Here is a 20,533-nt window from a genome sequence, read left to right as displayed (position 1 = left end):
TGCTGCCTTCCACTGTCAGCTACCTGCCTGGTTCACCTCTGGCCCCTTAAAACGTCCACAAACCATTTCACATCCAGATGAAAAGTAAGGGGTTTGCCTGCTTGGATGGAAAGTGAAATATAATTAAGGATATTTCATACGGTGTAAAAGAGAAAGATTTTTGAATGAAATGATGGAGGGTTTTCCAGCCAAAGCTACCATTGACTGTTATCTTTCGTGAGTGATTTAGTTTCTTTGAGCCTTAGTTTCTTAACCTATTACATTTTGCTATTTGCCTTCAAGTGTGAATAACTGTGATACCATATAGAAAGCATGTAGCAGAATGCTGGGCACATGTATTACAAAATACAAATACCATCAATTGCTATCATCTAAGGGTTTCTCTAGAGTAGAGAAAAAGAGAGAGGTAGGGAACTTTCTTTTATTGTGAATCTGTAGCCCAGACATGTATTTGATGCCTGGTTGTCACTGCAATGCTGATATCTGGGACATTTTTCATCTAAACCTCTGCTGTGCTGTCTATAAAACAAAAAGAAGTACCCCCATAGGCACCTAAAGTCACATAATTAGAAAGTGATAGAACTGTGGTACACCAAAACACATGTCTATCTTCCATGCCATTTTGACCAGAAAACTCATTTACCTGACTGCTAAACATGCTTCTTTTGCTCAAACAAAATGACAACCATATTAATTTCATATTCTGTTGCATGTAAATGCTGAAATAACCTCAAAATCATTCCCCTTTTTTCTCCACCAGTATCTATAATTATCTCAGTTTGCACATACACAAGCACAACCTCACTGAGTTATACCTACATATGGTTAAATTTTGTTTATAGTGTGTTGGAATCAAGGAACACACTGCAAATTTAAGTTGCTAAATTAACTAGGACATTGCTTGTTTCATGCCAGTAGTAAAAAGATTCTGTAAATATCAAATAAAGTGGCACTGGATTGGTTTGCTCTAAGAAAACAAGATAATCTTCTCAAGGGACAGATTTCTTCTTGCTATTAAGTTGCAGTTATTTCTAGATGTATTTTTTTTTTTAAAGTGCATGTAGAAATTTCTGTCTGTGGAATTTCTTTATAGGAGCCATTAATTCCTCATGGAAGAATGTTCAAAGACAACTCTTACTATTTCTCAGGGTTAGTTTATCAATATATAATGGGGATATTTACTCATGAAGCACAATTTTAAAATGATAGTTTAATTTCTGTCGCTATATAAAATATTTAGTGAGTCCAAGAAAAAAAATACAGACTTAAATTCTATGAAAAATAACAATTTCCATACTAGTAACATACATTTTGAATGTTTTAAAATAGGCTTTTATAAACATATTCCTCTCTGCATCAGCCATAGAAACACTGAACCCCTATCTAACGTACCATTCCCTTGAATTTGCTATTTCCAGGGACATCGTGAGCTGTGATCTCTTCCCATGTGACTCTATTCCAGGTGCCCTGTGGGGATTTTGATGTTCTGTCTGATCTCTGTTCAATGAAATTTGTCAGTGTGCATCAAGGAAAATAATTGGCCCTAAAAGTGGTGCATGTGTTTAAAGTCCACAGAAAGGAAATCACTTGCATTATTTACAGACTGATCACTGCAGGGGACTGTGTAGCTGTTTTCTAGCCAAGAACTCTGCAGTCTCAATGCGAACACACAATAATTGCTTGTTGATACGAAGTTGACGCCTCAGAGTATGCTTCTTAGCTGAGGTTTCCCATCTTTACATGGAAGTCATAGGGATTGGGAAATGAAGAAGATTCGAATTACAGTCATGAACACCCACTTCCTCTTATGGTTGTTCCTACCCATATCGATTGCATTGTGTTTCTCACCCAGGTGCTCTGGCAAAGCGGCACAAGAACAGCAAATTAGCCCAGAGTCCCTGGACTCCTAATCATTTTCTGTCTGACCTTGTGCAATTCTTTAAGCTATCTCCTTTTCCTGATGTGCAAAACAAGGGGATTAGATGATCTTTGAGATGCCTTCAAACTCTGAAATTTCCTTGATCAACTGAAATGATTCAATAGTAGGATTCTTTGAACTGCAGGTGTTCAAAAAAAAGAAACATGTTTCTATAATTCAGTTTGACAATGAATTGACTCAGATTGTGGATCCTATGAGCCAGTTTTCATGATTCTTTATATTAAGCCATTTAGTCAAGTGTGGCCACATGCCCCATTTTATCAAGCTTGTGTTCAAAATGAAGTCCCATTCCATTTACTATTCAAATTAAATAACTTGTGCTTTCATCTTGCTTAATGCAAGAGCCACTTTATTCCATTCACTTGGTCTTCTGTCTCATTCCAGACCCTTATCCCTAGGTCTGCCTACTTGGTTTAAGGGAAAAGTTCAGAGAGTGGTTTTGCCTTCAGGTAAAGAACTTGGAAGACCTCCCTAGTAGGCCATGGACTTTCTAAATGTTGCTATTAGGGTTGTTGCATAGGATGATTGTTGATTCATGGGCACATTCCTATCACTGAGCATGCTTTATCACCTGGATTCCAATTAAAGCATTGTTGAGCTGCATATACCTACACACAATGGATACATATAGCCGGCCACCAGTAAGGCCTGTCAGCTTGGATGTCTGGCACAGTCCCTTTTCACTGAAGATGAGGAGACCTGGACTCCTCCACCACTGCTTTCCTGGGGGCAGTTTCTCTCAGTAAAGTGGTAGAAGAACCTATCTCTATTCCATTGCTGACAGCCTACTACTGCTGTCAGAGGTCTGTAGGTATATAGCTCTTTCAGTTTACGCACATGAACACATACATGTTGCTGTTTCCTCATTACATGCATTGTTAAGAGTAGTGGGTCTAGGAATATTTTAAGTCTTAGCCACACACTGTACCCAGACCCAACCCCCTTCTGTGTCCCTAAGGCTTGCTGTATTTCCTACTTCATTAACTCCAGTATCATTAGAACAAAGCAGAGTTTTCCCTTGAAACCAAAGCACATAGTCCAATCCACAAAATGAAACTATTTTATTATTTTCTCATTGTGAGTGCTAATATGGGAAACCATTGCTCAGTGGCAATAATATCCATCTGGGTACAGCAAGAACTAGAGTTCCAGTTTACCTCGGTCATTACATGTTCTAATTCCTATGAAAAAAAAGGAAGATGCATCTTTACATCAAAGCCTGATTTTTCGGCTTATTTTTTAAAGCATGAGTCAAAGTGTAAGAGGAGGAAAGAGCATCCCACATAGAATGAAAAACAATTGACAATTTGGTTCCACAACACTAGTTTTAACCTCCAGGGTACTGGCATTTAATCCTGGTTGCAAGCTAGAATCAACAGGGGACTTAAAGTGAAAACAAAACAAACTGATGTCCAAAGTTCCCAATTAAACTCAAATTCCTAGGGGAAGGTCCTAGGCATCATAAATGTATAAAATGCCCTCAAGTGATTCAAAGGGTCAGATAGAAGTGAGATTTCTGCATCTTATGGAATGTCAAAGAGATAAGTGTACTCTCGTATTCATTGCAACGTTACTCCAGTGGGCAAAACATGGAAGCCAAATAGGTGTCCATTAGTAGATGAATGAATAAGGGAAATGTGGTATACACAGTGGACTACTAAGAAGTCTTTAAACAGAATGACCCTCAGTCATTTCCAACAACATGAATGGAACTAGCAGACATGCTGCCAAGTGAAATAATCCAGGCACAGGAAGACAAACACCACAGGATCTCACTTACATGTGGAATCTTAAAAAATTGCTGCCATAGAATCAGAAGAGAAAGGTGTTTATCATAGTGGGTAGATGATAGTGAAAAGGGAGATGTCCTTTAAAGCATACAAGTTGTAGTTAGACTGGACAAATGAGTTTTAGTGATCTGCACGGGACCACAGTTAATAACAACATATTGTGCATTTAAGATTTTCCAAAAAGATAGATTTTTAATGTTTGCACCACAAAAAAATAACTTGATGTATATGTTTGTTACCTTGATTGAATCTTTCTACAATGTCTATATCGATTACATTGTACTCCATAAATATGCAGTTATTATTAGATTTGAGATCTGCTGAGCTTACACAATACTCTTACCTTAATAAGTGAATAGTTATAAATACATATAGTCCGACCACACCACCTCAAATTCACAAGAGGGAAAAAAAAGGCTGAATAGAAAAATCTGGAGTATGAAGACTCAATGCTTCTTTCCAGGTTTAGCCTCACAAAGAAGAAAATATGGCCTTCATCTTTTTTTAAAAAAATTGTCCAGGCAGCACAGAAGCAAAATGAAAGAAAGTATGGGTAAAAAGGAAGAGGTAACAGAGTCATATCAAGATAGGAAGGAGGAGAATGGCTGAAACTGGGGGTGTTGGAGTAATAAGGCAGTCTCCACTGATGAGCTGTAGGTAATATCAAAGGCACATTTGCAGAATATTTCCTTTTCAGTAATTGTACAAAGACTCCCTTGCCATTACAAAGCACTTTTCTCCTTGGCAGATTGAAGAATGCTTTACCAACTAAATGCATCTCAGTAATATCCAGAGCTCAGGTCCAACATAATCACAAGTTGCCTTGTTATTACGGAGGTAGCAGCTCCATTTAATAACATATTAAATGCATTATTCATTTATGTAACTCAGACACAGGGACAGCTGCTGGGATGAAAATAGAACCATTCTGTAATGCAAAAAGCAGGTGTGTGCTTACTTGAGTAAATTTACTCTGTATTTCTGCACAATTTTCTTCTAAATTTCAGGGACAGGTCTGGTAGGGCTAATGTAATGCCATTTTCATCCAAGAAATAAAATGGTTTCAGAATGGTTCTTAATGAGCATTTAAAAAAAAAAAATCACCAACAGCCTTCTCTGTGGCAGAATCCCAGGAGGATAGATTCGTGCTTTGGGTTGAAGCAGAGCTCCTGTTGCTGCAGGATTTAGTAGAACCTGAGGTAATGATTGGTCAGAACGGGTGACAAACAAAAGAAATACTCTGCACCTCATGATGCCAGTAGCAGTGGTGGGCCAGTGCTTCTGGTGCTGCTCGCCAAGATGGAGCCACAGGTGTGTTTGATGCTATGCAATTAAAAAACATAACCTGCCTTTATTTTGCACACTGCCACCCCTCTGAAACCAGCAGGCAGTTTCTAATGCACAGTTAAACTCCCTGAGATGCCATGATTATTCCGGAGGGTTTTGCTGGTCATTTTCTTGCTACCATTGCTGTTACCAAAATGTTTTCATTCTCCAACGTATGCACCATGGGAGTTTTTTTTTCCCCCCTCTTTCCTCTCCCACCTGCCCTATATTCTCTCTTAATCAGTTTACACTCATAAAAACATAAAAAGGAATTTCTTTTCTAGGCTGATGTTCAAATTGCTCAGGCATGACAGTGACCCAGCAGAATGGGCAGTGATCTAAGTGCTGGAGCTGGAATTTGGAGGCTGCCCATTCAGCTAGGTGTTAACTCCTTAGTTGATGGATTATGAGGAGAAGCAAGGACTCCCAGGATAGAGATCAGCACGGCTCATTTGATGGGTGAGGGGTGAGTGTTTGGGGCAGCAGTAATAACTGATGCTATGCTGGTATGTCAACATGTAAACTGTTACAGTCATGCCAGTGAGCTAGATTCTCAGCTCTGCTTATTTGAGCACAAGGAGACCCTCAAGGAGGTTTAAAGTTTATACATTTCTCAGGAATCTTGTGAAGTCATGCAATTCAAATAATTTCTATTACATGAATCATGAAGACCTCTTTAGTAGTGTAGATGTGGGTCAATCTTACTACTGTAAAGAGGCAATGCAGGGTAATAGTAAAGAAAGGATGTGTTATAGGGATAAATAATCCAAATTGGCCATGCAAGAGGACACAGAAGCAGAAGGAGCAGAAGAAAAGAAGTGGTTTCAAGGGGCTGGGGATGTGGCTCAAGCGGTAGCGCGCTGGCCTGGCATGCGTGCTGCCCGGGTTCGATCCTCAGCACCACATACAGACAAAGATGTTGTGTCCGCTGAAAAAACTAAAAAAATAAATAAATAAATAAATAAATAAATAAATAAGTGGTTTCAAGAAGATTAGAAAGAGATTTGGATGGAGCAGAGTGAGCTGGCTGGGGAGAAACTTCAGAAAAAGTAGAATAAAATCATCTTGTAGAGGGCTTCTGTGAAGAATTACAGGATTCGCAGTTTATCTGGAGGGCATTTGGAAACCATGAAGCTTGTGAACAGGGAAGAGAAATAATAATACTAACTGAAAATAGTTGAAAACATTTCACAAGTACTTGCTAAGTGATAGGGCAGTTTTTAGCAATCTGGGTACATAAATTCATGGAATTCTTGTACCTACCCCACGACATGAGTTAAGTATTAATGGTTGACCTTGTGCTGATCCATAATGTCCAAAGTGCTTTTGCAAATTTCTCATTGATTATTTAACCCTGCTTTTAGCTTGTCAATTCTGAGATTCAGGAACAGAGGGAAGGACATTGGCTAGATGTAGATGAATTGGAAAACTGCCTGCAGCTCAGATAGATCCAATCTATTGCCAGTGTTGTCAAGTTTTCCTGGAACCTAGTTTTACCCATTCTTTTATGTACTGTGTGAACTTTTCATGGTATAGTCACCAAGCTGAGTAGTAGTGACAAAGACTACATAGCCTACAAAGCAAAAGGCTTATTAGCTGGCCTCTTAAAAGTTTACCAACCTTGGTCTAGTATATTTTGATTTCTTCCAATTTATGTTCTGCTACTAACTCTGGAAAAGTGAATTTGAGAGATCAAATATAACTACAGGGGTTGCTGAGCCCCTCGGGGGGGAAAAAAGATGAATTAGTAGTACTGAACCTCAAAGTTCTTAAAGGTTGGTCATCCTGAATATACAGATTCTTATTTACCATGAAGCTGATAAATTTCTAATAAATTGAAAGGGACATATTTGTAAGATAATTCATTTATTCTTTTATTAGAGCTAAAATGAGAATAAGCAAAAGTTTGAAGGATTTACTCAGAATGCAAAAACTGAAGCCTCCTTGGTGTAAGGTTTCAATAGTTCAATCAGTATGCCTTCTCAAGGAATGATTAGAAATTACCAAATTTAGCCAGCTTTTTCTGTACTATGCCATTATTGTAGCATCCTTTCTCTGAATTGTAAGTTCCCTTGCCATCTATGAAGTAGTCCCCCTTTATCCACAGTTTCAGGTACCCATGGTCAACTGCAGCCAAAAAATATTAAATGGAAAATTCCAGAAATACATGTTTTATTAGTTTTCAACTGTGTCTCATTCTGAGCAGTAAGGTGAATCCATGCCTAACTCTAAATCACAATGCCTTTGTCGTTCAGTTAACAGTGTCTCATCATGTAGCCATTGTTCACCTCCCATCATCATAGGAAGATACTGGGAGTTCAGTAAGATATTGGGAGAAAGAGAGGGAGACAGAGAGAGACCACATTCACACCAATGTTATTATAGTCTATTATTGAAATTGTTCTCTTTTATTGTTATTGTTGTTAATCTCTTATTGTATCTAATTTGTAAATCACACTTTCTAATAGACATATGTGTATAGGGAAAAGCTTGTATTTATCAGGTTTGTTACTATTCATAGTTCAGGCATCAATGGGGATCTTAGAACACATGCCCAGGACTGTATTATTCATTCTGGTCCTTAATTATATGTTCTTTAAATGATCTCCTTAATTATCGATTTATGTCTCTTCATCCTGATTTTTGACTTAGTGTAGGGACAGTGTCTTCCACTGTGTGCATTTCCTACAGTTCCAAAATGAAGAAGTGATTCATCAGTTGATTCAATGAATCAAAGAAGTCGATTAAGATGCAAATAATAGGTAACAATTTGTTGCTCCAATTATTTCTCTCTATTATCTCTATTGGAAGCTAGATATGAATCAGCCCTAATGCTCAGAGTAACAAGGAAGGTAGGTGGATGATGTCCCTGATGATCCTCAGGGCCAAGCAGCTCAGTGTAGTAAAATCATGGGAGTGATCTTCTTTGTAAAGAGCTAGTTGACAATTTGAGCTTTTCTCCTTTTAGGTATAGAAAGGTGGTTTCCAATAACTGCACTGATGGCGTGCGAGAACAGTACACAGCCAAACCACAGAAGTGTCCGGGGAAGGCCCCTCGTGGCCTCCGGATCGTCACTGCAGATGGAAAGCTAACTGCAGAACAGGGGCACAATGTCACTCTCATGGTGCAGCTGGAAGAGGTAGGCTGATTCCTGTTTCCCTCTCACCTTCTAGAGCTGGTGATTTTGTTCTAACAAAGCATAGTTCCCTTTGCGTTTCTTTTTTAACCTTCTCATTTTTGATGCAGTGGTTTCTTGGTCTTTTAACTTTGCTTTATTGGTACTTTCAGCAAAATATATTCTCAGGATACATAAACAGTATTCCCAGAGTAATTTAACCCACACATATACTCACCGACCTAAAAGATGCTAATGCTTTTGCCCTCTCAGCCTCACTTCTTGACTTTTTAATTTTTTTTCAAAGGGAACAAGCTGGCCAAATATACATCACGAAGGCCACTCTAAACATCACCAAGTCTAATATCTTTGACAGTTGAGAGCTTGTATTTTGGTAGCACCTGAGGGCTATCATTATGAGCATCAGTTATTGTTTGCCAAACTATGGTTGTCTGAAATTTCGGACTACATAGACAGCAGATAAGATGAAGGTTCTCCTATGAGGTTTAGAATGCACACAGGATTTTTGTCTTCTTGTAAATGAAGAAGAAGGCCTCCCAGGACAAGTACTTTCATTACATTTTTTCAGTTATTACACCAGGCAGTCCTACCTTCAACCATATTTTAGGGGAAGCTGAAATGTGCCCAGCACTGTACTGGGCCAAGCAAATAAAAAGGGATTTTAAAAGTCAATATTAAATATATACCATTGCCTTCCTCTTCTGACGGCGGCTCTTGGCTTCAGGTCTTTGACATGCATGGACTCCCCTGGAGAGCATGTTCAAATGCTGTGTTTTGGTCACATCCCTAAAGATTTTCATTTGGAGAGTTGGCATGGAGCCTAAGAATTCCTTTTTAGAGCAAGTTCACAGGTTATGCCTTGTGCTTGGAGGAAAACAAACAAAAACAATGTCAGTGTTTTTGGGAGAGGACAAATAAGGAGAGAACAAAATCATAGGTTCTGGGGCATGACGTGAAAGAAAAAGGTGAAGTAATTAGGATTGCTTTGTTAGGTTACATCAAAATTATTTGTATTTTTGTTCCTATGGGATAAATGAATATTGAGTTTGAAACTGTGGCTTGGATAATGCTTTCCTTCTGGTCCAAGGGCTACTTAAAAACCAGTGCTTTAATCTAATATTCTTTTCCTAATACTCCTAAATGAGTGCCTTTCAAGACCAATATTCTAAATACTGAGATTTCCCCCAAATCCTGTAGTTGGAACTAGAATTATACAAGTTAATTTAGGTCAATTGGAATTGTTTGTATTTCACATAAATAAATTCTGTGGGGACTTCTGCCTGAGGCTATGACAGATTAGCCTACAGCAAACCAAATCAAGAAGACTGGGAAACTAAGTTCTCTTGTCCAGAGATGAGGGATTTGATGGGATTAGTATAATATTTTATCTTATATTTCTCTTCAAGAACTTTGTCAATTGATATATTATACTGTATAATAGGCTTGGATTTCAGATTCCTAAATAAGACCAGACAGAAAGTGTTGGCTAAAAAGGAATAATATAATAATAATAATAATAATAATAATAATAATAATAATAATAATAATAATAATAAAAAGATAAGAAATAAAGGAAATGAGTAGTAGAGCACTTGGTTAGCCTGAGTGAGGCACTGGATTTGATGCTCAGCACCACATAAATAAATAAATAAAATAAAGTACTATGTCCATATACAACTAAAAAAAATGGTAGAAAATGATGAAATGATAGGTAGGTCTAACACAGATGGAATTATAGGACTAGCAAAGAGGGACATAAGGAGCAAGCATCATTTCTGAAGAAACAGTGGCTAAGAATGTTCTTAGAGTCAAGAAATGGAACAGAGTCAAGAAACAGAGGTATATAAAAATATATGTTTATGTATAATCTAATGAAATGAATATATATGAGTATGTGTACTTACAGAGTATGTATATATATATATTTTTTTTCAGTAACAAATACATAAATATCAATAAACAAATCATAATCTTTTCAATAATGGTGCTGCAACATTGAATATCTACATGGGATATTGAGGCCATTGACTATCTATGTCTTCCCATAATACGAGAAATAATTCTCACTGGACTGTCAATCTAATTTTGAAAGATAAAACCAAACTTTCTAAAAGGAAACAAGAGTATCTTCATGACCTTGAGTTTGACAAAGATTTTTTTTTAAAGGAAACAACCTGCTGGGCATAAAGAATCTATGGTTTAGAGCACATTAACAAATACTATATAAAATCAAACAAAATATAGTACTTTGTCTTTAGATCTTTGTGGGGGAAAAAAATCTCTGTTGGATTCTTAAGGAATAATTCATTTCCTAGAGCAACCCTCTACTCTGTTTACCTGCATTGTACATTTCCCAGAGACACATAGAACCTGATTATGATTCCCCAAAAGGTATATCTTTTGAAGTAGTAGATGCTTATTCTGTTGCTCTGTTTCTTAGAACATAGTAGAGCACTCTCTGTAGTAAGACCTTTTGCTCCTGGTCATCTCAGACCTTTGCACAAATGAGAACACACTTGAGGGGCATGGCCTTGTTTCAGTTCCATCTAGCTTTCCAAATAACAATGATCATCAGGCATTTTACATTGGGCTGCCTGACATGGGAAAATGGGAACAGACTGGGTGACCTGGTACTGAGATGTGTGAATTCATGCCTTCTGCTCTCAGGAAGGGAAAAAAATATTAAGTCAATTCATTCCACTTGAGTGGGTGAAGCTACATTGGCAGGGATGAAGTCTGCTGCCTTCTGCTGTCAGACATGGCCCCTGGATGCTCTTATCTCCTGTGCAGACATGGAAGCCAAGACAACTGACTCCCATCAGGAGGCCCTGGAGATCACACATTTGAATATGCGATTCTGTGCTTATTCTTCACAGACTCTTGCAGAAACAACTGACTCAACAGTTTATTGCTCTCTTGATTATGCACATAGGCATGTGTGATAAATGTAATGAACAAGGAAGAGTAAAGGTCTCTGTGTATCCAGGGAACACTGAACTTTGGCACAATTAAATGACAATTTGGATGTACATTTATTGAGCACTATCAGTTCTAGTTTGCAAGTGCATCACTTGGATTATCTCATTTAGATCTCACAATGCTCTATGTAAATAGGTGGTGTCATATTTGCCATTTATAGATGATGTAGCTGAGGCACAAAAAGCAAAGTAACTTAGCTGAGATCATACACGTACTAAGTAGTAGACTCAGGAGTCAAGTTCAAGCTTGTAGCATCTTATCTTTCTATAGCTTCTCTATGATAGAAAGAAACATTTTCTGGGCAAGAACTTCCTGTAGTTTCTGTGCCTCCATAGAAACCCTTGGCTGGGGGAAGATAGTAACAAAGATAAAGAAGTAGAAAGGAAAACCAGCACCATCTCTGCCCAAGCCAGTTTGGCCTACAGGTGCTCCTGTATTGTCAGATACTAGTTGGCAAATCTACCAATATTTTCCTCCTTTTCTGAGATGATTTATACTTCCAGATCAGTTTATTGAAAAACATTTCAGCAAAGAGAGATACTAAATCCTCTCTTGGGTTTCTCCCTCTTTGCAAAACTATGCCTTTCATGAATGCCTACTTATATCTGACATTGTTGAATTTATTCTAAAGAGTATTGAAAATCATAGGCTATGAATGCAGTACCGAAGGAGTTTAGAATCCATGTATAGTAAATCACATTTCTCCTGTGGCTTAGGTATGAATTACAATGTAATTATTTAATAAAAATTAAATCCCACTAAAACAACTTTAAAAATTCCCCCCATAACTGACAGCACATGTTGTTTCTAAATCCTCCTCAGAAATCTCTTGAGCATTCACTTCTCACTTGAACTTGATGCACCTAATTTACTTTGGAAATAGTGTCTCACTCATGCCCAGTATCTAGGGCCAAGTGTTATAACAATAGGAATATTTAATGTCATTCCTCTGATACCTGAAAAATTGCAAGTCTTTCCAGTGCCAAAGGGATCCAGAGGTCCCTGCTACCTTCTGATGTGACATCATGGTTGTGATTAATGCAGAAGTGGATGAAAGACTCCCCTTCCCTAGAGGGATATTTGTTTTGTTTTGTTTTGTTTTCATTTGTGCACTGAAGCCTGTGTCTCTGTTTCATTGTTCAACTTTCTCCTCTAGTCTTGTGGTCCCTCTTGGGCTTGGGGGGTGTACGGGCTGATGAAGCCCTCTTTTTTGTTCTCAATTACTTACATCCAAACCCCTCCACATAGTTTCCATCTCCTCTGCCTATTAACTGAAGCACCATAAGGCTAGGGAAACAATAGTTAGATGTATATCTATTTATTTGTTCTTCAATATATATATTTCTAAGCACCAATTTTATGTCATACTTTCCATTCACAAGCAGACTTACTTTAGATGTAAGTGGGAATAATGTTTTTTAGTTAACTGCTGTATTGAACACTATGTAAAAATCCATCCATATGAAGCATAAATGACTAAAAAGTACAGAACAAAAAACCAAATTTATTGCATCACATTATAATAATATTTTTGACATTCTCAAATAAACTATGAATATCATTAAGGTAAGAATCATGTCACTTCTAGTTGCATATTGATAGAGCACATTTATAGAGAAAAAATAACACAATAAATATGTGTGGATTTGAATAAGCTTCTCCAGGAAGAACAGAGATAAAGCCCAAACTTGGAAGGAAAAGACTGTTGAAGTTTGAATACCTTACAAAACAGGTTAAAATCTCCATCTGAAATCTAAGTCTCTTCCTTTATTCTCTAATTGTGCATGTCCTAATCGAAACACAGGAATACATGAAGCCAGGCCCAGTGGCCCATGCCTGTAATTCTTGCTTCTCAGGAAGCTAACACAGAAGGATCACAAGTTCAAGAACAGCCTGGGAAATTTAGCAAGACTCCATCTCAAAAGTGAAAAGGGCTTTGGATGTCCTTCAGATGTAGAACGCTTGCCTAACATGAGTGAGGTCCTGCATTCACTCCCCAGTTCAGAGAGAGAGAGAGAGAGAGAAGAGGAAGAAGAAGAAGAAGAAGAAGAAAAGGAGGAGGAGGTGGAGGAGGAGGGAGGAGGGAGGATGAGGAGGGAGAAGGAGGAGGAGGGGGAGGAGGAGGGGGGAGGAGGATGAGGGAGGAGGAGAAGGAAGGAGCAATGGTAGAGAAGATGACCTTGATTAAACTTGATAACATTGCTAAAACCAGAGCAAAACAGAGAACTTTCTGTTATTGACAATAGAAACTCAAAGGTAAGGTTACTGAGGCTAGCTTGTAATTTCACATATGACAATAAGTACCTAAGCTAGAGTACTTCAGATTTTACCTGTGTAAGAAATTAAATCCTTTCTGCAAATAGCATATGAAGTCACCCTCAAAATTTAGGTGACATAAGTGACTTCCTAACACAGTTTCTCTAACATCCCACAGTCTGCCTTACCTGAAATATTACTCAGAGGTCAACATAACTGTTGAGGTTGATGAAAATTCCAGTGTCAGCATCCACCCCTTCTGCTTTTAGAGTTCTCTCCATATGTATGCTAAAGGGTGGGGGAGCTTCATTAGGATCAGAAAGGCAAAGGAGTGGTCTTGCTTCTCAAACTCATTGTAGCACAACTGAGGAGAATACTCACATGCACACACACACACATGTGGGCATGTGTGCACACACATGCACACACACACATTGTATTTGTTCATTGTTGTCTCTGTAAGAACAAAGAACAGTTGATCCAGGAACCAACCAAGAAGGAAGTGGAAGAATCTATGAGGTTGTGTCTAAGAAGCCAAACCATTTCAACTATGCCTGAGTCTTACCAAGTTGATCAAAGATGTTTTTGCACTGAGACCTAATCATGCAGTGAGAGGTGGCATCTCAGCATTTGGAGACTGACTCAAGGTGGATGGTCTCTGGAGCACTAACAAGCACCTGATGAGCCTGCAGACTTTCAACATGATAACTCAACTGCACAGAGAAATCCAGTGCAAGAACCTGCAGGCACAGGGTGGTTGGTGAAGGACCAAATCCATCTCCAGAACTCAACACAACCAATTTGGGAGTAGTGTCTGCATGTTACAGAAAATAAATCACATTTGTTTTATACCACTGTAAGAATAAAGAGATGCCATTTGTGCATACTTTAAGACTTTAAAATTAAATCTGAGGCAAGAGACTAAAATTAAAACTTTGATTGGTGTCTCGTTGTTTCAATACTTCCATTTACATACAAACACTGAAACTTAAAAAGGAAAATTCATGGTTACAATTTCAGTGAGATTTAAGTGAAACCTGAGGGCTGTGTCCTCATTAGATGGATTTCTATGAGCCATAATTTCACTTTCACATACATTGAAAGACTGAGGGGCATGGAGGTGCTCACAGTGTAATAACACTTCATAAATACTGAAGGGTGCTGGCCACCATCAGCTGGTAGAGAAGATGGCCTTAATAAAATGTGCTGTGAGATGCTCCTTTGTTTGAATTCATGACAGAAATTGACCTACTTTTTCATCTAGAAGAAAGACTATTTGGAGCCTTTAGAAGTAGCACAAAAGGGTTGGCAGACAGTGTTAAGTTGGGGCAGATATCAGATTCAAGGCCAGCTCAGTTCTGACATACAAGCCTCAGTTGTTTTCTCCTTCTACACAAAGAAGCAAGAGCTGATTTCAATGAGCCATGAGATTTGAGACTTTTCTCGAGTATTATTGCTTACTCCATTCAACTTTACTCTCTTTGACTCTAATGAGGCAATTGAGCCACTTCATTTCTCTTCCCGTGTTGCCTGAGGTTATAAAGGAAAGAAGGAAATGGGGCCGGCAGTGTGGGTTGTCTTCAGCCAGAGGCCTAGTGTCTAAAGTTCAAGTTGCATTGGTTGGGCTCCATTTTTCTCTCCTCTCAAAAGCAGTACACATAAGTTGGGGTATTGCTGTTCCTTGGGGTCTCAGAGGAGAGATGTTTGCTCTGCCTTGACCATCAAAGGGAGATACCTGGCTGATTACTGAGGGTTTCAGGTCAATGAACATCCTAGGGCCCTGAGTCCTGAAATAGTCTTCAGTTTGGAATTTTATCCTCCTAGCCTGCTTGATTGAGGCTCTAACGTCCCACATCATTCACAGGGTGGCAACCACGCTCCAGTAAGGGCTTCACCACACCTGCCAATCCTTGACTGTGGATAACTTCCTCCAGCTCAGGCTTTGCAGTTTTCCATTCATTATTCTATGTCTCAGCCTCAGGAGCTCAGTGTTCAACCTAATCCATAACTGATGTGCAATGGAAAATTTCTACCATGTCACAGCAGCACTTGAGTAAGTGCTGCACCTTCACCAGAGCTGAGATGATCCCAGCAGCCCAAAGATGTATTAGGATATGTATGTGTGGGTGTTAAATACCACCAATGACAAGAGTAATGGAATTATAAAAGTCACTGCCTATCTGAACTAGAAGTAGCAATGAGGATCCTCGGGTCTGCCCATCTTTAATTTATAGGCAAAGAAATTGAGATCCAAATTTTTAAAGTATTTCAAAGGACATGCAACTATCACTTCTAGCTGACCTCTGCAAGGCACCTCTTCCACATGTAGCACCCTGCTAGACCTCTGTAAACTCACTTTGATTCCACAACAGCCTAATAATTTGGAAAGGGGATGAAGCAACTTTAAGGGTAAGAAATAGTGCGTCCATTTCATAGAAGGGGTTGTGTCACTTGGTGAAATCCACCAAGTGATGACAGGCATAAAAACTGAAAGGTAGGTGAAAATGTCTACAGCAAAATCTTCAAATAGCGATTCCACAGCTGTTATGGTAGTCTTGGTTATGTGTATGTGTTCAGGAATTCTCCTTGATTAAGATGATATTCACCAATCTGTTGACAATCTGCTTTCTAGGTGGCAAAATTGTGTGCAATTTTAATTTTCTTTTTCATCATTTTTTGATATTTCCCCAATGAATACACCATGACTCCTCTCTCTGTTTCTTTTCATAAAGCTTACATATTTCTATTACATCTTTTACTACTAGGAAAATCTGGTTGCCCAGGTTGATTCCTAAAGGAATCTTCCTACTACTCATTTAAAAAATGTAATTCTGTTCTTATTACATAGTTGAATGTTTTACTTTATGAGTGATTTTAAAAGTCACTCAGAAACATTTATAAGATTTATGTCCCTTGGTAACTCCATAGTTTTCCTGCCAAAGTCTACTGAGGTAATTCCTTAAGCCACCATGTAGTGGTAATACAGAGAAAATTCTTAATCATTTAAAAATATCTACATGGAGTAGAGAGGCCCCAATTTATAGTCATCTCTCTACTTACACAAGCCAAGTGTGCCTCTTCTATGTGCGCTGTTCTACCCTAAGCCAGGCACCAAGTACAGAAGACTTAAAAACAAAATTTGAAAGTCTGTAGTTCCTTCAAATATATGGTGTTATATCCATTTGGAAGTGAAGGAGTAAATCATTTTGTGAGGTTCCTATTGGAAGTTCTTGATCTGAATGTTACATCTAGAAGTACTTGGAAGTTTAGTTAGGCAAATCCCAAGGATCAGAGTCCTCAGAGAAAGGCTTAAAAACCGAGCTAGTTGTCATCTGATTAATAAAAGGTGAAATTGTCATAAGTCAAGTCCAATGATGTGTTGGTCAATACTGTAGTCTCTCTGGTATCCCTGGCCTTGACAGGAGTGACTTATGCCTTGAAACATTAAGTATCATACTCTTCAGTGTGGTGGCCATTCCTCCTCCAGGTCAGACCATACAAGTTCATGTTGCCATTCCTTGCCAAGAGGCCCAGGAGACCTGTGTACCTGGGGAGACACCGTGCTTTAGAAAACCATATCTGGACAGGCAAGGGGAGGAGGCTGCCTCTGTTCTGCACCTCTTCATGTGGTTCAGAGCTCAGGTCTGAAACTGAAGAAAAGCCCATAGGGCATGATTCAAGCCAGAGGTGCTGGGGAGACCCTCTTCCAGCTGTTCTGGTGTGGCAGCCTCAGCTTTCAGCATTGGTAGCACCTCTTGAAAGGAATACAAGAGGCCCAGGAACTTGCTTGGAGACAAAAGATAGGACAGGTGTAAATGCCTTTTGTCATAGAGTGGTTTGTTCTGCATAGGAAGTTCCCAGATCACTATTATAAAACCTCCCCTGGGAAGGCCCAAATGGCAGTTATTTTACTTCCCGATTATAGTTTCTCATTCATTGTCAAACACTCACACCACCAGGGGTCCTCACAATCAGAATTTTGAAGCTTCCATGGTATTTTTTAGAGCCTGGCATATTTCACTGGGAACCTCTTACATCAGTATTTTCAGAAGAATTTTTTACATGTTTGCATGCCCCTAAAGGGATTTAATTAGTGTCTTACTCTGTTTTGTACTGGTCTAATAGACTGAGATGAGTATTTTATAAAGAACAGAGATTTACCTGTTACAGGTCTGGAAGCTGGGAAGTTCATAGTCCAGGTACTTACATCTGGCAAGGGTCAGCTCATGCATCATCCCATGGTGGTAGGTAGGTTGGCAAGAGAACGTGTACTGATGAGAGAGAAGGGGCCCACATTCATATTTTATCAAGAAGGCCCCACCTCTCAGCACTCTTACACTGGGGATGAATTTTCCAGCTCTTGACCTTTGGAGGACACCTTCAGCAGTCAGCCCTCTGATTTCATGTATGAATGAATGCCCACTCTAGCACCCAACTAGACATGAGCACAGCAGAGCAGGATGAGTGTCCTGTGAATGAGTAGGAGTGTGAGACTTGGAGTTAAAAAGGACCAGTCTAATGATTCTAAGAAAATTTAAACAGGCCTGAGTCTTTCAAGGTTGAAGATTAAATAAGATAATACACAGAAAGCAGTTTCTATTATTTCTTATAAAATAAACTTTCAAGAAACCTTTCTCTGCTTCCTAGTGACCACCAAGGTATGTTCTAGAGTAATCTAATTTGCACCCCCACTTTGTGTGTGAGTCACATGAGTTCAATCTATTGAATAAGTGGAATGTAGATAAAACTTCTATCCAGTTCTCCTTCAACTGGCTGATGAAACATTTTATTTGAAGTCCAAGGTAAAAGGAAAGCAAGGAACGGGGAGACAGGTAAACGAGAAATGAAAGATGGATACCAGGCAGAGATAACATGAGATTTTATTTGTCAGAGCCAACAAATAAAGGCACATCTCTCCATAGATGGAGAGAGGCAAAACAGGCTTGGGGATCTGAACACTTATGGGGCGGTCTCAGGGATTAGAGAGCCAGGTGGATCCTGATGCTGTGTGTGTGTGTGAAGTTTTGGGATTGTTGTGAGGGAGTGGTGAGCCTTTCTCAGAAACGCCCTTGGATGGGAAAGTGAAATTTTTCTTAAAATGGCGGCCGTCACTTAAGATGGCCATCCAGATGCTAAGCAAGGACCTTACACAGGGCACGTTGCTCCATAGTTTTCTCCTTTCCCACTTGTCAAGATCTTGCTAACCTGGGTCTGCCTACCTGGAGTAGTAGGCTAGGTAATGCTGAGTGACTTGCCCCCTGCCTAAAGATTGCCGTAGGCTAAAGGGCTGAGGTCTATGATTTCTCTTTAGGATGCTCAGTGCTGCGTAAGGATTTTTATTTTGGTCTTTTTTTCCCTTTTTTAAATTTTTTTATTTGTTCTAATCAGTTATCCATGACAGCAGAATGCTCTTCAATTCATTGTACACAATGGAGCCCAATTGTTCACTTGTCTGGTGGTACACTAAGTAGTCACATCATTCATGCAATCATACACATATACCTAGGGTAATGATGTCTGTCTCATTTGACCATCTTATTTTGGCCCAATTTGTGGTCACAAGAGTACTTAAATAACAACAGACACCCAAACTAATGTTGACTATATTTAATCTTCATATATAATATCGGTGTCACATTCTGCTTAGGTCCCATATATTTAATCAATATTTCAATACTTATGGTAATAGTGGAGATAAAATATTGTGATTTGCAATGCTTCTATCCCCCTTTTAAATCTAATGGGATCACCATTTCCCCACATTTCTTCCCTGTCTTTCAGAGCTCCTGTTGTCTTCCGGCCCCTCCCTTTACGCCACCCAAGCCAGAGTAATCAGCATGGTTACATTTGTTAACACCCTGCTCTGTTCTCATACCCACCCACTTAGACTTATGGTATATACACTGTGACATTTTTTGTTTATTTTTAATGAAATGGGATGTACTAACTCGGTCTCTACAATGCAGTTTTTGTTGGATGATCTTTAAGCTCCTTCAGAGACAAAATGTTTCCAAAGCCTGAGTTAGGCCCACTGTCATGCTCTGACAGTGAGCTTGGTTTCATGCAGCGGGTCTCTGACACTTCCTTGTGACTCTGTGTCTTGCTTCTGGACTGAGGCCTCCTTGGGGAGTTACTGTGGCATTTATTTTATTTATTATTTTCCAGTTCTTCTCTGAGTCTATGTCACAGAATCTGATAGGTTCACACACCTTTCACTGCTTCGGTTAATCTGGGCTTTATTGTGGCTGATCGATACATTTGTTTTTCTATTACAGAAGTCAGTGATGCCCTTGGAGAATCCCCATCTGGATTTCTTGTGGCTCTTCTGCTTTTGCCAGGCACTTATTTGAGCCAGTCTTCTCAGTTCTGCGTCTATATTAGGGCGGGTGACTAAAGGGCTGTGGATGTAAAGAACTTTCTGTGATAGTCCAGGGGTTTGCTGGCCTGGGTTCAGGTGCAGAAACAATGACTTTCATTCATTAAATTCAAGTAACTCTCAATTATACGTAAAGCTTCCCCAACCATGGATTATGGAAACTGAGTCTTATATTCTCTATCTTCTCTATGGATTGAGCATGATACTGCTTCACTGGGGCAAAGAGAAGGGAAGAGCATGGAATCCATGCCAACCCTTCTTTAGTTAGAAGTGTCTAAGTCAAAATGTTGACAGTCAAAGCAGTGAATAGAGTCAAACAAGAGAAGAAAAGTGAAGCCTCATCTTTGTTATCACCTTGCTCTCACCCTGAAAGGTATTATTAGGAACTCTCACCTGAAGAAACTCAGTGAGAACTGTGCTAAATGGAAAGTCTAAAACCCCTCCATAATGCTCTTAATAGCTGTGTGACTCTAGGAATCTTATTGAACATGTCTCCGCCCCAGTTTCCTACTGTATCAAAGAGAAATTCCATCTGTCCTTTCAATCTCCTGGGTATCTTAACGGCTAAATGAGATAATATATTAAAAAATACCATTTTGATAAACAAACACATTATAAAGGCACAATAATCAAACTGCATTAAAAAAATAATTATCAGAATCCAGACACTAGCAGAATACATTCCAGCCCTTAGGATTTTGCAAATGAGTGTGGTATCAGCCAGCGACTC

General features: G+C 39.0%; 1 protein-coding gene across 5 annotated transcripts in view; it reads left to right on the top strand.

The window, feature by feature from the left end:
- Positions 1 to 20,533, top strand: part of SORCS1 (sortilin related VPS10 domain containing receptor 1) — a gene marked incomplete at its 3' end in the record, with an annotated part of 491,305 nt that overhangs the window by 418,632 nt on the left and 52,140 nt on the right. For all 5 annotated transcript variants that reach the window (XM_081268499.1, XM_081268498.1, XM_081268500.1 and 2 more), the window contains exon 18: positions 8,024 to 8,195. In XM_081268499.1, the coding sequence (XP_081124625.1) occupies positions 8,024 to 8,195 (172 nt within the window). The remainder of the gene's footprint in view (positions 1 to 8,023; positions 8,196 to 20,533) is intronic.

Source organism: Spermophilus citellus (genome assembly GCF_964194105.1).
Source record: "Spermophilus citellus genome assembly, chromosome: 15".
NCBI classification, from domain to species: domain Eukaryota; kingdom Metazoa; phylum Chordata; class Mammalia; order Rodentia; family Sciuridae; genus Spermophilus; species Spermophilus citellus.
The sequence above is the reverse complement of the archived record's forward strand: the minus strand, read 5'-3'. Positions and strand labels throughout refer to the sequence as shown.